The sequence below is a fragment of the Urocitellus parryii genome, chromosome 1 (genome assembly GCF_045843805.1).
Source record: "Urocitellus parryii isolate mUroPar1 chromosome 1, mUroPar1.hap1, whole genome shotgun sequence".
NCBI classification, from domain to species: domain Eukaryota; kingdom Metazoa; phylum Chordata; class Mammalia; order Rodentia; family Sciuridae; genus Urocitellus; species Urocitellus parryii.
The window spans coordinates 144300737-144320064 of NC_135531.1; the positions used below are offsets into that span (position 1 = coordinate 144300737).

A 19328-nucleotide genomic window follows, 5' to 3' on the forward strand; every position below is an offset into this window, starting at 1 on the left:
GGAACTATGTTAAGTGCTTTGTAGCCATTCTCATTTGATTCTTAGAACAATCCACAGGGCCTAACATATTTACTAACTGGACTGTTACCAAAATAGTTGACTGATTCCTGACTTAGATTAGGAAGATTAGAACTATAAGGACAGCATATCTTTAAGATATAGAAGTCTGAGAATAAGACATGAATTCTTTAATATACAAGAAGGGAACTCATAAATTCCACTTAAAATGTTTCTCTATCAGTTTGGTATCATGTCATATTTACAGATTTGATCGTTACGGTTAACATATTGGATTCCACTCTTGGTTTCTTTACTTATTTACCTATGATTTAGTAGCAGTGTGATGAAACAAGAGAGGTAAATTAAAATGGAGGGTGACTACCAGGCTTTGAAACAGCAATACTTTCTGTTTCTGTGACTTTGGGTAAATTACACAACCTTTCTGAGCCTCCACTTCCTCATCTATAAAATAAGTGTAAAAAATAATAGTTATTTCATTGTGTTGACTCGGGGATAATAAAAACTCAGTATGTAAATGATTAGAATAGTGTTACCAATGTGCTACATGAATGTTTGCAATTGATTTTTCATCAGATTTAGAATATATACTCTCCCTTGGCTTTCTACATGCTGTGCCTCTGCCCTCCAACTGCCTCACTTGTTTCTCTAGCTCCACCTTTTCCCTTACAATATTGCAGCCAAAATGGCCTTTCTTTTTTAATTCCTGAAACTTCCATTCAATATTTCTTATTGGTTCTTTTTAGTTATATATAATATTAGGATTCACTGACATAATTAAAAAGCATAGAATATAATTTATTCTAATTCAGTCCCCAGTACTTCCTCTTTCCTTTCTTTCCCCTCCTCCCTCCCCTATGATCTCATCCCTCTACAGATTTTTCTATTTATAGTTGTTTTTTTAATTAGTGTCTTATGGATATACATGATGGCATGACAGCGAGATTCACTGTGGTACATTGGCAAGGATGTGGGGAAAAAGGTCTACTCATACATTTTTGGTAGGACAGCAAACTAATCATCTTCAAAACTCAACTCATTTGTTTTATTATCTTTCTTTCATTTTTCTTTCCCTTCCCCACTCATCCAATACTAGTATTAGGCATATACAGGACAATAATAAATATTCATCAAATGAATACAGGGAATGAATAAATAATCAGGGGGAAATCACTCTCAGTTGGGGGGGAAACCACTCTCACGACAGATATTTGTACACTTTGTTTATTTTTGCTATATTTTAGTCAGTGTTTTTTGCTTCTGTGACTAAAAAACCTGACAAGAACAATTTTAAGAAAAGTTTATTTGGGGGCTCACAGTTTCAGAGGTCTGTCCACAGATAGCTGGCTCCATTCCTTGGGGCCTGGGATGAAGCAGAACATCATGGTGTAAGTGTGCAGCTGGGAAAGCAACTGGGGACATGGCATCAAGAAAGCTCACTCAAAAGCATACCCCCAGGGTCCCACCTCCTTTGGCCACACCCTACTCACCTACAGTTACCAGTTAATCCCTATCAGGGGATTAACACACTGATGAGGTTAAGGATCTCATATCCTAATCATTTCACCTCTAAACCCTCTTGCATTGTGTCACACATGACCTTTGTGGGGACACCTAATATCTAAATCATAACATGCCATCAAAGTTTACATGTGCTTACTTTGTAGTGAATATGTACCAGTATCATCAGTATTATCCCTTCCTTTATCTGAGAAACAGACTGCTTCTTCCATATGTGGACATTAGTGGGGACTGTTAAATCCTTACAGGATTTGGGTCTCAACACATTGACTTAGCTAAAATCAGATATGCAATCCCCTAATTCTTCAGGCCTAGTTAACTAGCCTCTATTCAATCAACCTCTTTAAAAAGATGGGCAACTCCAAGTGACAGACACAGAAGTACAGAAAGAATGGTTCAACATGTGGGGTTTCTTTTTGGTGGCTGGAATCCAAGGTTTTGCCCACGCTAGGAAAGCATTCTACTACTGGGCTGCATCCTGCCCCTTTTTATTTTATTTACTTTTTGAGATGCCTGGAATTAAACCTAGGATCTCTTACTTGTTAGGCAAGCACTGTACCACTGAGCTACATCCCCAAACCCCTTTTGAGACAGGGTCTAAGAGTTAATGTCAGGTCCTGTGTATTGCAAAATAAGATCCTCCAGAGTTGTAAAGATTACCCATGGTATTTTAACTCCTCAATCCCCTCCCCATGCACATATTCAACTAGCTGTTGTAATTCATAATGATGATTCCCTGCATTTTATATACAAGAATTTCAGAAGTAGCCCAAAACTGGTTTTGTACCTCAGTGTAAGACCCTCCCCCTCAAGGTCATTAAGACAAAATTTTCTTTGGAGAGTTGTTTAATTGCTAGAAAATTTTCATCTTGCTTCCTAACTAGGGGATCAGAGGATATGCCTCACTTTGATTAAAGCTTAAGAGACCTAAATTGTGTTATCTGCAGTCTCTGGTGCCCAAAGGTCTATATCAAATACATATCAGAAAGTAGCTACCTAATAAAGAAGTGTCTACTTGAAAATCCTACAAAGCTGGTTTATGAAGGCAAAGGTAGTATATTTCTCAGACAATTGCCTGTACATTTTTTTTTAATTTAGTTATAGATGAACACACAGTATACTTATTTTTATTTGGTGCTGAGGATCGAACCCAGTGCCTCACACATACGAGGGCAAGCACCTTCCCACTGAGCTATAGCCTCAGCCCACCTGTACATTTTAAACTGAACTTTTCCAGCTCCAAGGCCAATGAAACCTTGGTGTAGCAAATCCTCTGCTACGTGAAACTCACTAAAGGAAGAGTCAAAAGTGGACATTAGGAAAATTGCATTATCTTTCTATCTTGTGCATCAGAATCACATGGAAGGCTTGTTAAAAAACAGAGTACAGGATGCTACCCCTAGAGTTTCTGGTTCATAAGATCTGGAGTGGGGATGATACTTAGAAAGCTCAGTTCTTTTCCCCAATGCCCATATAGTAACAAGGACAAGATTTTAAGTAAAGGGAAGAAGTAGTTTTATTGCTTTGCTAGCAAAGGAGAAACAGGAAATTCCCTTTCCACAGGCTTTGATTCTATCAGGGGAAATGGTGGGCTTTTAATGAGGGGGATACAAAGGCTACACTCAGGTCATAACTCATAATTGCAGACTTGAGAGCCATTTCTCAGTCCCACTGATGCCAGCCCTGAAATCTGGAATCTAATTCTTATTGTCATGAGCAGAACACACAACTTCAGCCTAGGACAGGAAGAAAGTTATCTTGCTTTCCTATGGTTAGCAAAGGGGAGAGGGAGAGGAGTGGGGGAAAGTATCAGTTTAAAAATAAATCACAGTGGCAGAGTAGCAAGGGTTAGCCAAAGCATGAAGTGGACTCGTTACAGGGCTAAGAATTTTCATCTCTAAAAAGTTCTTGATGAGGTGAATCTGTAGGTCCAGGACCAACCACATTTTGAGAGGTATTGAAAATGCCAGGCAGGCATCCTCAGATATCAGGCTGCCTCTCCACCTTGGTGGAAGAAGGGTAGGGTGAAAGGAGAAAAAAATACAGAAATAAAATCTTAAAACAAATTTATTTCTTGCTCACAAAAAATTGAATTAGGTGGGAAAGATGTGGGAGTTAATGAAAGGAAAAACTAGTTCTCACAATCATTCAAAGTCCAAACTGATAATCTTTGCCATCTTCAAATGGCTTCCAGTCTAGTTATCTTGAGTATGCCCATCTAAATACAGATGGTAGGAAAAGAAGGACCACACAAGAAATTTTAACAGGACTCACCTGGATTCCTACTGTCCAGAACTTAGTTACATAGTCTCCACATAGATGCATGGCCCTGAATGGGTAAATGTGGTCCCTTGCTGGGCAGCCATATCTAAGTAATCTCAAAAATAAGTAAACATTTTTGACAGACATCTAGCAGTCTCTGCCAGCAAACCCTTTTTCCATTGCAGGCTTCCAGCCTTAAGCAAGCCTGAGCTCAGATTTAAAGGAAATGGGTACTTAACTACATAGACATCTTAATTACTAAAATGAATGCATGCAACTAAAATAAGAAAGGGCTGGCCACAATGGCACATGCCTGTAATTCCAGAAGCTCAGGAGGCCAAAGGCAGGAGGATTTTAAGTTCAATGCCAGCCTCAGCAATTTAGCAAGACTCTGTCTCAAAATAAAACATAAAAAGGGCTGGAGATGTGGCTCAATGGTTAAGGGCCCCTGGGTTCAATCCCCAGTATCAAAAAAATAGAAAATAATTGGATTTACTTACTGATTAAATAATTGGAAAAATAACACAACTTATAAAATCCCCACCTCAACATTCCATGCAGGTTAGGGAGAAGAAAGCTAAGATAGTGAGTCTACAGTAAAAGGTATGAGAAAAAGTTTCGTTTTTTAATTCTACTGGGTTCCTTTTTCAACATGCTTTTTGGAGATTAAGTCTAAACACTTTGTACTTTCATTATTCAAGCATATGATAAAATTGTTTTTCAAGGATGACAGCTTGCTAGTATTAAGAATATCTTCAAAATTTTACTGCAACTCCAAAAATCAGAATATCCCACACAACAGCAAACACTTTGCATTTTAAGGTGATTATTTTTAATACAGGTGTACTCATTCACCTACGCTTGTTACACAGTGAAATTCTGCCTATGGCATCCCATCATTGAAAACTGGAGTCAAAAAAAAACCAAATTCCTTTATATTTTAGTTATACCTGTTTTAAGACTGTCCAAAAGAGGAATATATGATGCTATTTAACAAAATAAAAAAAGAAGAAAAATACCCTTCATGGTCTTTCATTCATTTCGTCAATTAGAACACACAAAGCAGCATCTTTCTCTATAATCTGGTCCCTTCTATGAACTGAATTTTCTCTTTGTTGTTCATTCTGTCCAGTACAATTATTGCTATCATCAGCATCCATTGGCTCAGTTTTTACTCTCATTCCTGCTTCAGAATGAGGTAAATCATCAGGCAAGGAAGCCAAACAATTTTGAATCATCTCAATTACTCGTTCCAGGTGCTTCTGAAACCTCTCAGCTGTTTCAAGCCGTTGACGTTTCTGGACCTCCATCATGACTCTCAAGGTCTCTCTTGCTTGATGGGGTCGATATTCATTTATAAGATGATGCACATGTACAAATAGCAGTTTAAGATCTTCTAGCTTCTCTTCTCGTTTTATACTCCCAGGGCTCCTTATCAAGATATCTAAAAGGTCCAAGAAATTAATAAGGATAGACATATTGAGTTTTCTCAGTTCCTTCTTGTGATCAAACTGCATAGGATGAAGGCGTTCAATGCCCTGACTTTCCAAAGGGCGGATGATAAGGTCATCACACTGGAACTGGTTGCCAAACATCATATAACTGTCTTTAATTGGAGGAGGTGGCTTGGGAGCTAAGCCCTCCTGAATATTTTCATCTGTATATTCCTTGATGTACTGCATTGGAGGTGGTGGAAGTGCACTCACTTGCTGTGGTTCACCCATTGTGAAAGATCAAGAACCTACAGAAACAGACCAAAGATTTAGAATAGAGCTACAAATCAAACCTGTCAATACATTAGTAAATGTAGAATAATATTTTTGGTACCAGGGATTGAACATAGGGGCACTTAACCACCGAGTCACATCCCCAGCCCATTTTTTATATTTTATTTAGAGATCCAGGTCTCAGTGAGTTACTTAGGGCCTCTCTAAGTTGTTGAGGCTGGCTTTGAACCCCCGATTTTCCTGTCTCAGCTTCCCAAGCTGCTGGAATTATAGGGTGGAGGCAGAATATTTTCTTCCTTCTTCTGACTTTGGTGTGTCCTTAGTTTATTAACATTTACAATAAGCAAAGGATACTGTTTTTTTCTAATTAAGCATTATATCATCAACCATGCACACATGCTCTTTCTTTCCTTAATACTTCCATCAGCATTAAAAAATATTGTAGCATCTTTTTATCTACAAAGAAAATCTGGATTCCAAACCCCTCATTAGTTACCCTCCATTTCTCTACTCTTTTTCCACAGCCAAAGTACACATGCTGTCTCCCGTTATCACAATCGCTTTTGTTTTCTATTATAGATTCGATTTCCAAAAGCAATACTAACAAACAGTTTGACAAATTAACATTGCTAAATTTCAGACTCTTGATGTTATCCAAGGTTCTTGGAGTAAATGATAACCCAATTTTATATCCTACTGTACCCTACAATTTTATATGGCCACATCAACTTTCTTACTTAAATTTCAACATCAAACTCAAGCTAAGTAACTTTTTAGGTCACAATAACCTCTTAATAACTTACCCATTCCACTTTAAGGGTAGGTATACCATCTAATAAGATTCCCAAGTGCTCTTTTAGACTAATCTTATCAAATTCAAGATAAAGCATCCTCTAAGATTAAGTAGGGCAAGTAACATACTAGTAACAGTGCTGTTCTTGGAATTTGTGGGAAACTGACGGTAACTGTGAAGCAGCTCTAGGTTTCCACCAAACCAGAGTGGAGCAGAGAATATTGCCAGAATCAAGGGTGCAGCAGTCATGAACAATATGAGTTACCAACTCAATATGACTATACCAACACACAATGCATTTCTTTACCAGTACATACTTCCCCTCTTTTCTCAGCTTCTCTGACCTCAACATTTATGTTTTCCTCCTATGTTCCTGGCCACCCAATTGCCTCTGTCGCTCCTTCTCTATCCAAACTTTAATATAAAACTTTAATCTCTACCAAAACTCTTCTCACAGCTATCAAGATTTCAAACATTCTATTATTCCATAGATATTAGAATATTCCCCCTGGCACATGCCTGTAATCCCAGTGACTTGGGATGCTGAGACAGGAGGATTCCAAGTTCAAGACCAGCTTCAGGAACTTAACCAGGCCCTAAGCAACTTAGTGAGACCCCGTCTCAAAAAATAAAAAGAGCTGGAGATCTGACTCAGTCATAAAGCAACTCTGGGGTCAATACCTAGTACCAAAAAAAAAAAAAAAAAAAACATAGGAGAAATAGAATTTCTCCTACGTAGTAGGCCCTGGATTTCAGTAATGGGTCCCAGTCTTCTCTTAGTTTTTCAGGGTAGTCATTCCAAATTCATAGCAGGAAGGCCTATTTCAATCCTCACAGTAAAAGCCACATCAATTATTATCACTGCATAATTCCTTTAGGTTCTTATGCCAGTACCACCCAAGAAACTATGGGGAAATTCACCTAGACAACTAATGAAAAAGGATTCACACATTTAATCTGGCAGTACCAAAATTTTAAATGCTGATATTCTTTGAATCAATAATTCCATTTTTAGAAATTAATCCCATAAAAATCCTGCTACAAGCACACAAAGACATACACAAGGACTTCAATGCAGCATTGTCTGAATAGAGTAGAAAAATTGGAAATAATCTATTCCTTCATTGATATGATGGCTGAATAAAAATGTCTACATAACCATTAAGAAAACATGGATAGAAGGTTGTTTATGAAAACATGTATCATTTCAACTGTTCATAATACGGTTTATTTGCAAACAGTCATAACTGACTTTTCCAACTTAATTCAGATTTACAGAAAAGCTGTATTCTAAATGTCTTGCGAGTGGGGTGGTGTAGAGATCCAACTCATGGCCTTTCCAAGATAGGCAAGCACTGCACACACTAAACTATAACCCTTTTTTTTTTTTTTTGGTACCAGGGATTGAACCCAGGAGCACTTAACCACTGATTCACAGTGGTTATTTTTTTTTATTTTGAGACAGGTCTTGCTAAGTTACTTAGTGCCTCACTAAATTGTTGAGGCTGGCCCAAACTTGCAATTCTACAGTCTCAGACCCCTGAATATCTGGGATTATAGGCCAGGGCCACTGCATTCTTTACATCTTAACATTTCCACTCACTTGCTTTACTGGTTTCTCATCTTTTTATACCCAAACACTAAAACTCTTATAACCAGAGTACCATAACCAAAGCCACACAATTACTGAACTGGTTCTTAAAATTTTAGGGCTGGGGTTGTAGCTCAGTGGAAAAGTGCTGCCTAACATGTGTGAGGCACTGGGTTTGATCCTCAGCACCACATTAAAAAAAACCCAAAAATTAACAAATAAAATAAAAGCATTCTATCCATCTACAACTACAAAAAACAAACAATTTAGACAGCCCAAATTTTACCACTCAAACCTTTTTAGGTTGGGAGTTCTGTGCTTCCTTACAAATGTGCATCATTGCAGTTATCATTGGAAGGACCAAATATAAGACGAGTACCATCATTAATGTAATCTTTACAACAATTCTTCCAGTTAAAAACTATTACCAAGTTCATTTTAGAGATGAGGATCCCAAGTCTTAACGTAGGGAAGTGTTTACATCAGATCAAAAGGCCAGTAAATGGTACAATGAGAATTCTTAATCCCAGGTCCTTTCAACTCCAAAGTACAAACTCTTGTGGCAGGGAAGGGAACAAGGGCATGGGACTGTCTAAACCATACAAGTACTTCACATATTACTGAAATTAAGTCCCACCCCCCCCACCCCTAGGGTGATGCCTCAAGCCTATAATCCTAGTGACTCAGGAGGCTGAAGCAGGAGGTTCGGTTAAATTTGAGGAGTCTGGAGAAATTAGCCCAGGCCCTAAGCAATTTAAAGAAACGGAGTCTCATAATATAAAAAAGGTGGGAGCGAGGAAATGGTCCTGTGGTTAAGTGCTTTTGGGTCCCGTCCCCAGTACAAAAAACTTAAAAAAAATAAATAAATAACTTTTCTCTATCACCTCTTTAGAGTGAACTGTTCAAAGCCCATGGAGATGTTATTTTAGTAAAACCAGCAACAACTACTCGGTTCTCAGACTCAAACCTAGTGCTTGCTGGGGGAATCTTCATAAAAAAAAAAAAAAAAAAAAAGTACTCCAGGGTCCCACCCTTGGAGATTTGATTAACTATCTACTGCGAAAGGGACCCCCTCGGTATGTCATTTTGTTGTTGTTGTTTGCAATGAGGCGTGACCCCAGGCCAGGGATGCTCCAGCACTGGGCCACATCCCCAGTTCCTTTGAGACCGGATCTCCCCTAAATTGCCCAACCTGGCCTCGAACTTGCTCCCCTCCTGCCTCCGCCTCCCGAGTTGCTGGGATTACCGGGTGCACCACCAAAGCCCAGCTCTGCAGGTCGATTTTAAAACCTCGCGGGATGAATCTGAGGGTCAGTTTGGGGCTCTACCCCTCCGCAGCCACCCGCATTAACTCGGCTCGTTTCACAACTGCTCCCAGGAGGAGGGACGGCCATGGTCATTCTCATTGTACAGGCCGTAAAAGAGGGCAAGTGACTCGCCAAGGCCACACGGCTGAGAACCAGTGGCTGGGGATCCGAGCCCGAGCCTCCCTGCCTGGATTCGGGCTCGTCGGCCCGGGGACCGAGAGCACCTTCGCGGGGCTGCCCACCCAGACCTCCGAGCTGCGGGGAGGACATGCTTTCGCAACGCGTGAGGAAAGCGAGGCAGCGCCTCCGAGGCCGAAGTTAGCCAGGTCTACCGGGACCCAGCCCGGCCTAGAAGAAGCGGCGGGGTCCGGAAGGAAAACCGCAAAAAAGACCAAAGGCCCACGCCATTGCCGCCCACTCACCTCAGCTCTCGGTTTACTCAAGCAGCCGCCTCCGCCACCGCAGCCGAAATCCGACTTCCGGTCTCCTTCTCAGGAAGAAGGCGCTGATGCTGTCCTTTGATTGGCTGCAAGAACTGTCCTTTAATGGAGTCCCTAGTCCCGCCCCAGACATTGCCTTGCTACAGCGTCTGCGCATTGCCCACTGCCCCCGCCATCTCCGCTTCGCGTCGCCCAGCTGTGCTCTGTGTTTGGCAAGGTAGAAACCTGCCAGGTGTGGGGAGTATTTCTTTGTGCTTTCGTCAGCAAAAGTAGTATCTCCTTTTTTTTTTCCGCCTTTGAAATTTAGCACTTAAAATTAAGACATTCGTTTGATTTACATAGAAAATATAAAGACAAGTATTTTTCTTAAAAAATTTTAACGCTAACCCACTGTCAAAAGTAATGTTTAAAAAATGAAATTGGACTGTGTGTGTGAGATATATACTCATAGATATATTTATCTGACCATCTATAGGTAGATAAATACTTGTACTAGAAGTATATGTGAACCTGATTGGGAACCAGTAATATTTTCTAAATCTCCGTTTCTATTTCTTTACTATTATTTTTAGTGGTAGATGGACACAATGCCTTTTTTGTTGTTGTTGTTGTTGTTTTTATGTGGTGTTGAGGATCGAACCCAGTGCCTCACACGTGCTAGGCAAGCTCTGTACCACAAAGCTACAGCCTCAGCCCTGAATCTCCATTTCTTAACTATCCATTAACTTTTATTTTCATTTAGGAATTCAGGGATCCCTTTTATATTTCCAGCCCACAAATTACCAAGTGAAAAACAAAAAAAAAAAAAAAAAAACTGGTGTAAATGTTTCTTTGGGGGCTTATTTTTATGAGAAGTATGTCACAAATTTCTGAATTTGTGGAAGTCAAAGCATGTTACACATAAACAATAAAATTGTTAATTCTGATAAAAGTGATCAACTATATCTCTTTAGAAATAAGATTCTTTGGTTTTGTTTTTTTAAAGCTTATTATGAAGAATTCCAAGTGTAAGCAGAAGCAGAGCGTAAAGAATACTCATCACCCAACTTCAGTTATCTGCCCATCGGCCTCATTTCATTTTTGTTTCAGCCTGATTTTCTAAAAGGTTAGGACATTTTTTCATATAACCATAGAATCATTCTTATTTTAAAATAAATTAATAATTCTTCTTTATTATCAGCTATCACATTTGTATTTGCATTTCAGTTATCTCAGGTTCCAAAGAAGTTCTATGTGTTTCAGTTAGCTAATGTGTCTTTTAATTACCTTTGCTCTGTAGGTTCCTCCCCATCTCAATAACCACATACCTCAGTCCCCCAGCCAACATCAAGTATTTTGGTAAAGAAATTTATCCACTTTTGAGCCTGCCACAATCAGGCTTTTCTCTCCACTCCTGACACCTATGTGTCCTATACCAGTGACTTCCAGTGGTCATTTGCAGTCCTCATTTCACTCCCAGCTGTCAGTAGCACTTGGCACATTTGCCCTAGGACTCAGTTCTCAAGCTGCTTCTCAGCTAGATATAATCCAGGCCATAACAATCAAGTGATGACATGCAGGCTGTTGAACACTGTGCCCATCAGACTCCTGTATCCAAAGGTATTAGACATCTTTACCCAGTGGCATTTAAGTCATTTGCAAACGCAGAAATCTAAAGAGTTGTGTTTTCCTCTCAATATCCACTGAAACTGCCCTACGAGCCTTTTGTATTACTTCAATTTAAAAATAAGTCAAGTCTCACATAGGACTAATTTTCACACTCCCACTACTATGATCCCAGCTCATGTCATTATTCCTTGGCACCTGGACTTCTGATCTAGCCTCCCAACTGATTTCCTCTCTTCTACTTTTGTCCTTGTGTTTACCACACTCTCTTAAAACATAGGGTTGAACCTATCATTCCTCTATTCAAAATCCTCCAAAGTTTTCTGTTATATTTACAATAAAACCTAATGTCCCCACCATATCCTATATAAGGCCCTACAAAATCTAGTCTTTGGATACCTATCATATTATATTATACCCTCCATTTCTTTCCATGCTTACTCTTCTCCAACTTCACTAGCTTTCTTTCTTTCCCAGGAAGTGGCAAGCACATTCCTGCCTCTGGGCCACTGTGTTTGCCTGGAACTCTCTTTCCATAGATATTCACATGCCACACAGTTTAAAACTTATAAATTAAATTTATAAATTACTTAGTTAGGGATTAGAGATATAGCTTGGTGACAGAGCACTTGCCTAGCAAGCATAAGGCCTGAATTTGATCCCCAGCACTAATAAATTAATTAATTAAACAGTTTATTTTTGGAATTTTCCAATTGATATTTTCACACCATGATTGACCAAAGGTAATTGAAACCTTGGAAAGTGAAACCTTAGATAAGTGGGGACAAGTATACAGTCATCATTTTTAAAATGAATTCATAGCATGACTTTGATGGATATAGTCAATTTAGCCAGAGCCCCATTGAGTAAAATTATTTTTCTCTCAGTTTTTGCTACTGTAATTACACTGTTTGATGAGTATCCCTGTGTATATATGTTTTTGTAATTGTGCATTTTTTTCTTGAGATGGAATCACTGGCCCCCAAGTGTAGTGTCTTATAGTTAGTAGCAGGATCAAGGTTAGAATCTACAACTTGACTCTTATTCCAGTGCTCTTTTCAGTAGACTGTAAATGAGTAATGGCTATAAAATCCATATCATTTGAGGGGGCATATAAACATCATATCATATGATGCATAAAAATGTTTATTTGCCTATGTTTGAAGGATCTAAACTACTATAGTTTAACAAGGAATACATCTGTTCAACAAGTCTTTAAAGATTAAGAAGACATTCAAAAGACCTACCTTCTAATGAAGAGATACAAAGGACAGTATGTAAACACATACGAATTTCAAATACTGATAAGGGCTATGGAGGAAAAACTATATAGATTAATGTGATAGTGATGTGAATGGGGGTAGTTACTTTATCTAAGAGGGTAGTTAGGGAAGTCACAGTGGGGGACTTTGGAAATAGGGCATAAATAATTATTAATTAATTAATTAATTAATCTTGCAGAGATCTTAGAAACAGCAATTTCAAAGAACCTGAGATGCCATGATCTTCTTGAATTAGAGACAGCAAGGAAACCTGTATGCTCTATAACTAGTGAGCAAAAGAAAAGTAAAGGGAGGTGAGGGGACAAAACCAGACAATGTTATGTAGTAACTGGCATTTTCCTTCTTTTAGAGTCTTGGCATATCATTCTCTATCATTTATATCTAAGTGGGAATCAGAAATATTCTTAGTTGTTCTTCACCCTGTTGATTGTTTTTAAATCTAGGTTTATTGAAGTGTAATTTATATATACTAAAACTAACTTTAAATGAACATGAGTCTTAAATGAGTCTTGATGAAGATATACCATGTAACCACCTCTACCAGAATTAACACATATGACATTTCTATCACCTGAACAATTTTTGTGGGCTTTTTAAATAATAATTTCATGATTTTATTTTCTATTTGTGTAAAGAATAACATTGATACTTCATGAAAATTGCATTGAACCTATAGAGTACCTTGGGTAGTAGAGACATTTTAACAATATTGATTCTTCCAATTTATGAATGGGGGATATCTTGCCATTTTTGTGTGTATGTGTTCCCTTCAATTTTTTTCAACAGTATCTTTACATTTGCATTGAGGAGACATTTCAATTCCTTGGTTAATTTTATTCTTAGGTATTTTTGTAGCTATTTTGAGTGGAATTATGTTGTTTATTTCTCTTTGAACAAGTTTATTATTTTGTGGCCTTTTGTATTCAGCTCCCTCCCTTCATGCCTAACCCCTAGTAACCATTGATCTGATTTCTGTTTATATAATTTTGCTTTTTACAGAATGTTACATGAATGGAATCAGGCAGTATGTAGACTTTTGTGTCTTGTGTCTTTCTCTTAACCTGTTAAGTCCCAAGTTTCCAGTTCTACAAATATTGCAATAAATTAGCACAGGTGCAAAAATTACCATAAATGACATATTTGTTGCTCAATATAAGTCCACATCTAGGATTATGTGACTGAATGGGTTAACATAATACTTTTGAGTCTCTCAAAGTTGTTGTTGTATGTATCTATAATTTGTTCCTTTCTAAGGTGAGGAATATTCTGTTGTATAGATGTACATAATTCTTTTATCCATATACCAGCTGATGGACATTTGGATTATTTCAGTTAGGGGTGATTATGAATAAAGCTGCTATAAACATTCATATATAAGACACTGTATAGACTTGTTTTATTTTCCTTTGGAAGACAATATAGAATAGAATTGTTCACTGAATAAGAAACTGCCAAGCAGTTTTCTAAAGAGATTCCATCATTTTCATTTCTACTAGCAACCTGTAAGTTATAATTGCTCTGCCTCCTCAATCTGAATTTATTAGTTGTCCCCTTTTTTGGGTACTGGGCATTGAATCTAGGATCACTGAACCACTGAGTCACATCCCCAGCCCTTTTTAAAATATTTTATTTAGAGAAAGGGTCTCACTGAGTTACTTAAAGCCTTGCTAAGTTGCTAAGGCTGGCTTTGTACTTGCAATCCTTCTACCTCAGCCTCCCAGCTGTGGGATCACAGGCATGCACCACTGTACATGGTAATTGTTCTTTTTTTAACTTGATTATTCTAATAGATGTATGGTGGTTTTAATTGGTATTTTCCTAGTGTTAGATGTCTTCTTTTTTGATTGTTGGTACTGGGGCATTTAACCACTGAGCTACATCCTCAGCTCTTTTTATTGTTTAGTTTGAGACAGGGTCTCCCTAAGTTGCTCAGGGCCTCACTAAATTGCTGACACTGGCTTTGAACGTGGGATCCTCCTGCCTCATCCTCCTGAGTCACTGGGATTATGGGCGTGCATCATTGTGCCTGGTGCAACGGCCTATTTTTTAATTAGCTTGTTCTCAAACTGTTGTGTTGTATATATACACATACACAAACATACATACTCTGGATATAAGTTCTTTATTAGGTATGTGGTTTGTAGATATTTCCTCTCAACTTGTGGCTAATCTTTTCATTTTCCCTAATAGCATCCTTCAAAGAGCAGAGGTTTTTAATTTTAGTGAAGTCCTGTTTATCAATTTCTTTTATGGTTCATGCTTTTTGTGTCCTATCCAAGAATCTTTGCCTAACAGGTCATAAGGATTTTTCCTCTTTGTTTTATTATAGCAGTTTTAAGGCTTACATTTAAGTCCATGAACTTTTTTGAATTAATTTTGTATATAGTTAAAGTTCGGGATCAGGGTTTTATTTATTTAAGAAAGTCTTAATTGTTTCAGCACTCTGGTGATTTTGTTTTTCTTCCTACCTCTATCATTATAGACAGGTTCATTAATAAGAATCTCTGAGCTCTTGTCAGTCATGACATTGTATCTTGGTCTTTTTAATCAGCAGATAGAAGAATTGGAAGCTAGCATAAAATTGTCATCTCCAGCACATGCTTCTTCCTATCATGTGATTTTTATCAGCTTACATATATTATTTAAATGAATGTCCTTTGGGCAAGAATAATCATAATGCATTTTTCCCCTGAAGTCTGCAGTATAATTTCAATTACTAATCGCTTTTTTGTTGTTGTTGTTTTTACTTCATTGGTTTGAATGACCTTATCATGAATAACAATCTCAACAACCCAGACCTGTGTGCAGTATGTGGGAGGGATTCAGTTTCCTTTGCTCTCTACATTTTTATTTTTCTTAACCAGCAGGAGGCAGCAATAACCCTGGCATTTGGGATCTACTGTATTATGCAGTTTAGATTTTCTTCAATAACAGAAAGATTGGTGTCCTGCACATGGGTTGCCACCAAGGGAGATGGTCAGTTATCGATTCCAAACTGAAGAACTACAAATAGATTTAGACTCCTACAAAAAGGCAAGCCAGTCCTTTTGAAATATTTGCTATAGCTATTGCTATTGAAGTATATTTATATTATTATGTGGAATCTCACAGAAGAAAATATAGCCATGCCATTGTCATACCTGTTATTCACAAAATCTACCCATTTTATTCAATTGATTTATTTCCTCTATACTCCCAAAAGGATATGAGATATAACCAATCCACTTAAGCTCCCTTTTTAAGTTCATCTCAAATGTGACTTTCTCCAAGAGATTTCTCCAAGTTCACCCAAATAAGAGTTACCTTTCTACCGACTCATGTCCTCCTTTCTTTACTTATTGCAGGGCTTCTCTGTTTTAAGGTGTAATTTGTGCCTGCTTTATTTCTATGGCTATTCCTAGTTCCTGATTAACCTGGAACCAGTCCTGGCTATTCCCAGTATTGCCTCTCACATAGCCAATGCTGAATATTGTTTGAAAGGTGAATACTGAGCAAAAGCAAAATAAAGGAGGAAATAACTGCATGTTGAATGACAAGTGTGTACAAACACAAGCTGCTTGCGTTCAGCATCACATCAGGACCAAGACTAGGGTGATGCATGTGTATTATTTGCTTCAGGTGCAAAATAAATACTATTATTTATACTCTAATGCCACATTTTAAAAATAAAAATTGAGAAATCCATCATGATGGACAAAATATTATCATTTTAAATGAAGATGGTATCGGTAGTTTAATACTACCATTAAAGAGAGGAGATCTATGCAACTCTAACATTCAAAGATCAGAGTTATTTTCAGATGATATGGGTGAAAATTCCATCATGGCCAGGTTTTTAAGAGTTTAATGATGTGCTCATTTTCTAGTAAATCCATTAATTCATGCAGTGTTTATTGCCCACATACTAAAGGCCAACTACTGTCCTAGATCCTGCAGATACAGTGCTCCAAGTATTGCAAGCCCACATATTACCTCTCTGAAGTTATTTGAAGAAATCTTTACCTACTTAGTTCTGCTTCCGATCTATAAGAACTTTTAGAACTTGGGACCTCCCAAAGACAGAAAAAGATTTTATGAATTCAGACTCTTGCCATTCCTTTAGTTCATACAGACTCCAGTCTGAGACATGCATGGTATTTAACTATCTTACTTCTGAAGCTGTGGCTCCTTTGTCTCCTTATTTTCCACTAACGCAGTCCCAACTTGACTTTCAATGTGTTAACGTGGGCTCAGAAGCATTTCAATTCAACCAGGGTGGAGCAGAATGTGAAATGTCTTGGCCTAAGGCTCAGGAGACCAGAGTTCAACCAGTCTCATGGGTTACCTTGGATAAACCACATCTTTTCCTAGTTAAATGAGAGAAATCAAGCTAAGTTAGTGATCTCTAAATGATGGAAATGCTTTCTAGAGGCAGATGGAGCCAGGCTGGTAGGGCTGTAGGCTGCTCACATTGTCTTCACGTTCAATGATAGCGTCTCACCTTCTATTTAAGATTTCATGTATTTTTTTAAAAATCACACGATCTCAAAATTACTATGAAATTTGACATCGGTTAGTCCTATTAGTATCTTCCTCTGTATGTACTCTTAATAATGGACAAAGATAGCAGTCCTACAGATTTCAGAGAGCATTTAAAGAGTCATGTGCAATGGGAGTAAAAGCTTTTATTCCCAAGAATCAAGAAAAAAGCTCTGTAATTCTATAATCAATTCACTATTTTAGTAGACTTTATTTTTTTACAGCAGTTTTAGATTTGCAGCAAAATTTAGTGGGAGGAACAAAGAATTCCCATATGCCCCCTCCCTGTGCACACTCAATAGCCTCTCCTCACATCAATATCCCACACCAGAGTGATAGAGTTGATATTGATGAACCAGTATTGACACATCATTCGCACTTCAAGTCCATTGTTCACATTGGGTTCACTCCTGGTGTTGTGCATTCCATGGGTTTGACATATCACCATTGTTTTAGTGCCATACAAAATAGTTTGGGTGAACATCTTGGTGAAGTGTTGGTGGTATAGTGGTGAACATAGCTGCCTTCTATATTATTGTTGGTGCCCTAAAAATTCCCTGATCTCTACCTAGTCATACTTCCTTCCCTCCAAACCCTAGGAAATCCTCAGACTTTTTCCTTGTCCATGGTTTTGTCTTTTCCAGAATGTTACATACCCGGAATCATACAATATGAAGTATTTTGTTTGTCTTTTTTTGGTGATATGCAATTAAAGTTCTTTCATTTCTCTTTTTGGCTTCATGGCTGATTTTTTCATACCTTAATAGTATTCCATTGTCTGGATGTTCCACAGTTTAGTATCCATTCACTATTGAAGGACATCTTTATTGCTTCCAGTGTTTCAGCACAGTTTGCCAAAAAGACTGTCCTTTCTGCATTGAACTACCTTTACTTCTGTGTCAAAACTTAATTGATTATGTTTATGCATATCTATTTCTGGGCTTATTTTTCCTCTTCTATTGATTTATTTGTCTACCCTTTCACGCTGTCTTCATTATTGTAATTTTGTCGTAAATTTAAAGTCTCCTAGTGGCAATTCTTTGACTTTTGTTTTTATCTTCCAATAATGAGTCAGCCATTCTAGGTTTTTTACCTTTCCATATAAACTTTAGAATTTTTTTTGTTCATATCCAAAACAACTTGCTAAGTAAATTAAATTCTTTGTCTTGAGATAATTGTCGATTCACATGTAATTGTGAAAAATAGTACAGATAAATCCCTTGTACAGTTTTCCCACTTTCCCTTAATGGTATTATCTCACAAAACTATAGTACAGTACAATACCACACCCAGGATACCCACCTTGATGTAGTCACAATACAATCGTATCACCACAAGAGTCTCTCATGATACCCTTTCATATCATATCTCCTTCCCTCTTACTCCCATCTCTGTAACACATTGTAATCTCTAGCCTATTGCCCATTTCTATGTTTCATTTTATTTTGAGAAGGTTATGTAAAAGGAACCAATCAGTATGTTACCTTTGGGGATTGGTTTCTTTCAGTTAGCATAGTTCTCTATATTGTTGCATAAATAAATAGTACATTCTTTTTTGTTTCTAGCCTTTATTCCATGGCATAGTGTAGGTTATTTTGACCACTGAAGGACATCTTTTCTCTTCCAGATCGTGACCATTATAAACAAAGCTCCTATAAATATTTGTGCAAAGATTTTTGTATTAAGATAAGTCTTAATTTCTCTGGGATGAATGCCCAGTGGTGCTATTGCTGGGTTATATAATTGCATGTTTAGTTTTTAAGAAACTATCAAACTGTTTTCCAGAATGACTGTGTTACTGTAATTCAGGACCTTGGGTCTGGAGATGGTAGAAATGAAACACAACCAGAAAGAATTAAAGCATAGGCAAAGCTTTGTTGGGGAGTCTTCTAGAGCAGGAAGGGAGAGAGCACTGACCAAGAGTGTCAGGTCGCCTCAAGCAAAAGACAGAGGTATACAGCTTTTATGGCATCTGTAGGGTAGTCTCAGTCTCTTCATGTACATACATCTAGAGATGAGGCTTTAGTTGTATCTGCAGTCTTCATCATGCTTCCCACCATGTGTCACATGTCTCACTACTATCCTAAGTCTCCACCTAAGGGTTTGCATTTTACTATGATAATGAGGTGAAGGTAAATGCACTTATATTAGTGACTATACCTCTCCTGCATCTGCCCCTCACCATCTGGAATTTTCCCCTTATTGTCAGGGAGAGTCCCCAGTATTATTTTTAGAACAGGGAAGACTGTTGTCCTGTTTCAAG

At 37.9% G+C, this 19328-nt stretch overlaps 1 protein-coding gene across 2 annotated transcripts; it reads right to left on the reverse strand.

Annotated features, from left to right (window-relative positions):
• Positions 1 to 1326: 1326 nt before the first annotated feature.
• Positions 1327 to 9702, reverse strand: Med7 (mediator complex subunit 7). Of its 2 annotated transcripts, XM_026388297.2 has the most exons (3): positions 9642 to 9702; positions 4821 to 5542; positions 1327 to 1381 (listed from the first exon to the last, which is right to left on the reverse strand). In XM_026388297.2, the coding sequence occupies exon 2, from the start codon at positions 5523 to 5525 to the stop codon at positions 4824 to 4826; it is 702 nt and encodes a 233-aa protein (XP_026244082.1). In that variant the 5' UTR covers positions 5526 to 5542; positions 9642 to 9702; the 3' UTR covers positions 1327 to 1381; positions 4821 to 4823. The 2 variants fall into 2 exon arrangements, with proteins under 2 accessions (XP_026244082.1, XP_026244079.1); XM_026388294.2 differs by lacking the exon at positions 1327 to 1381 and having other exon boundaries at positions 3589 to 5542.
• Between the last annotated feature and the right edge of the window lie 9626 nt (positions 9703 to 19328).

What these genes read in the sequence shown, in the direction of transcription:
- Med7 (XM_026388297.2), bottom strand. Translation starts at nt 5,525, where the DNA reads ATGGGTGAACCACAGCAAGTGAGTGCACTTCCACCACCTCCAATGCAG.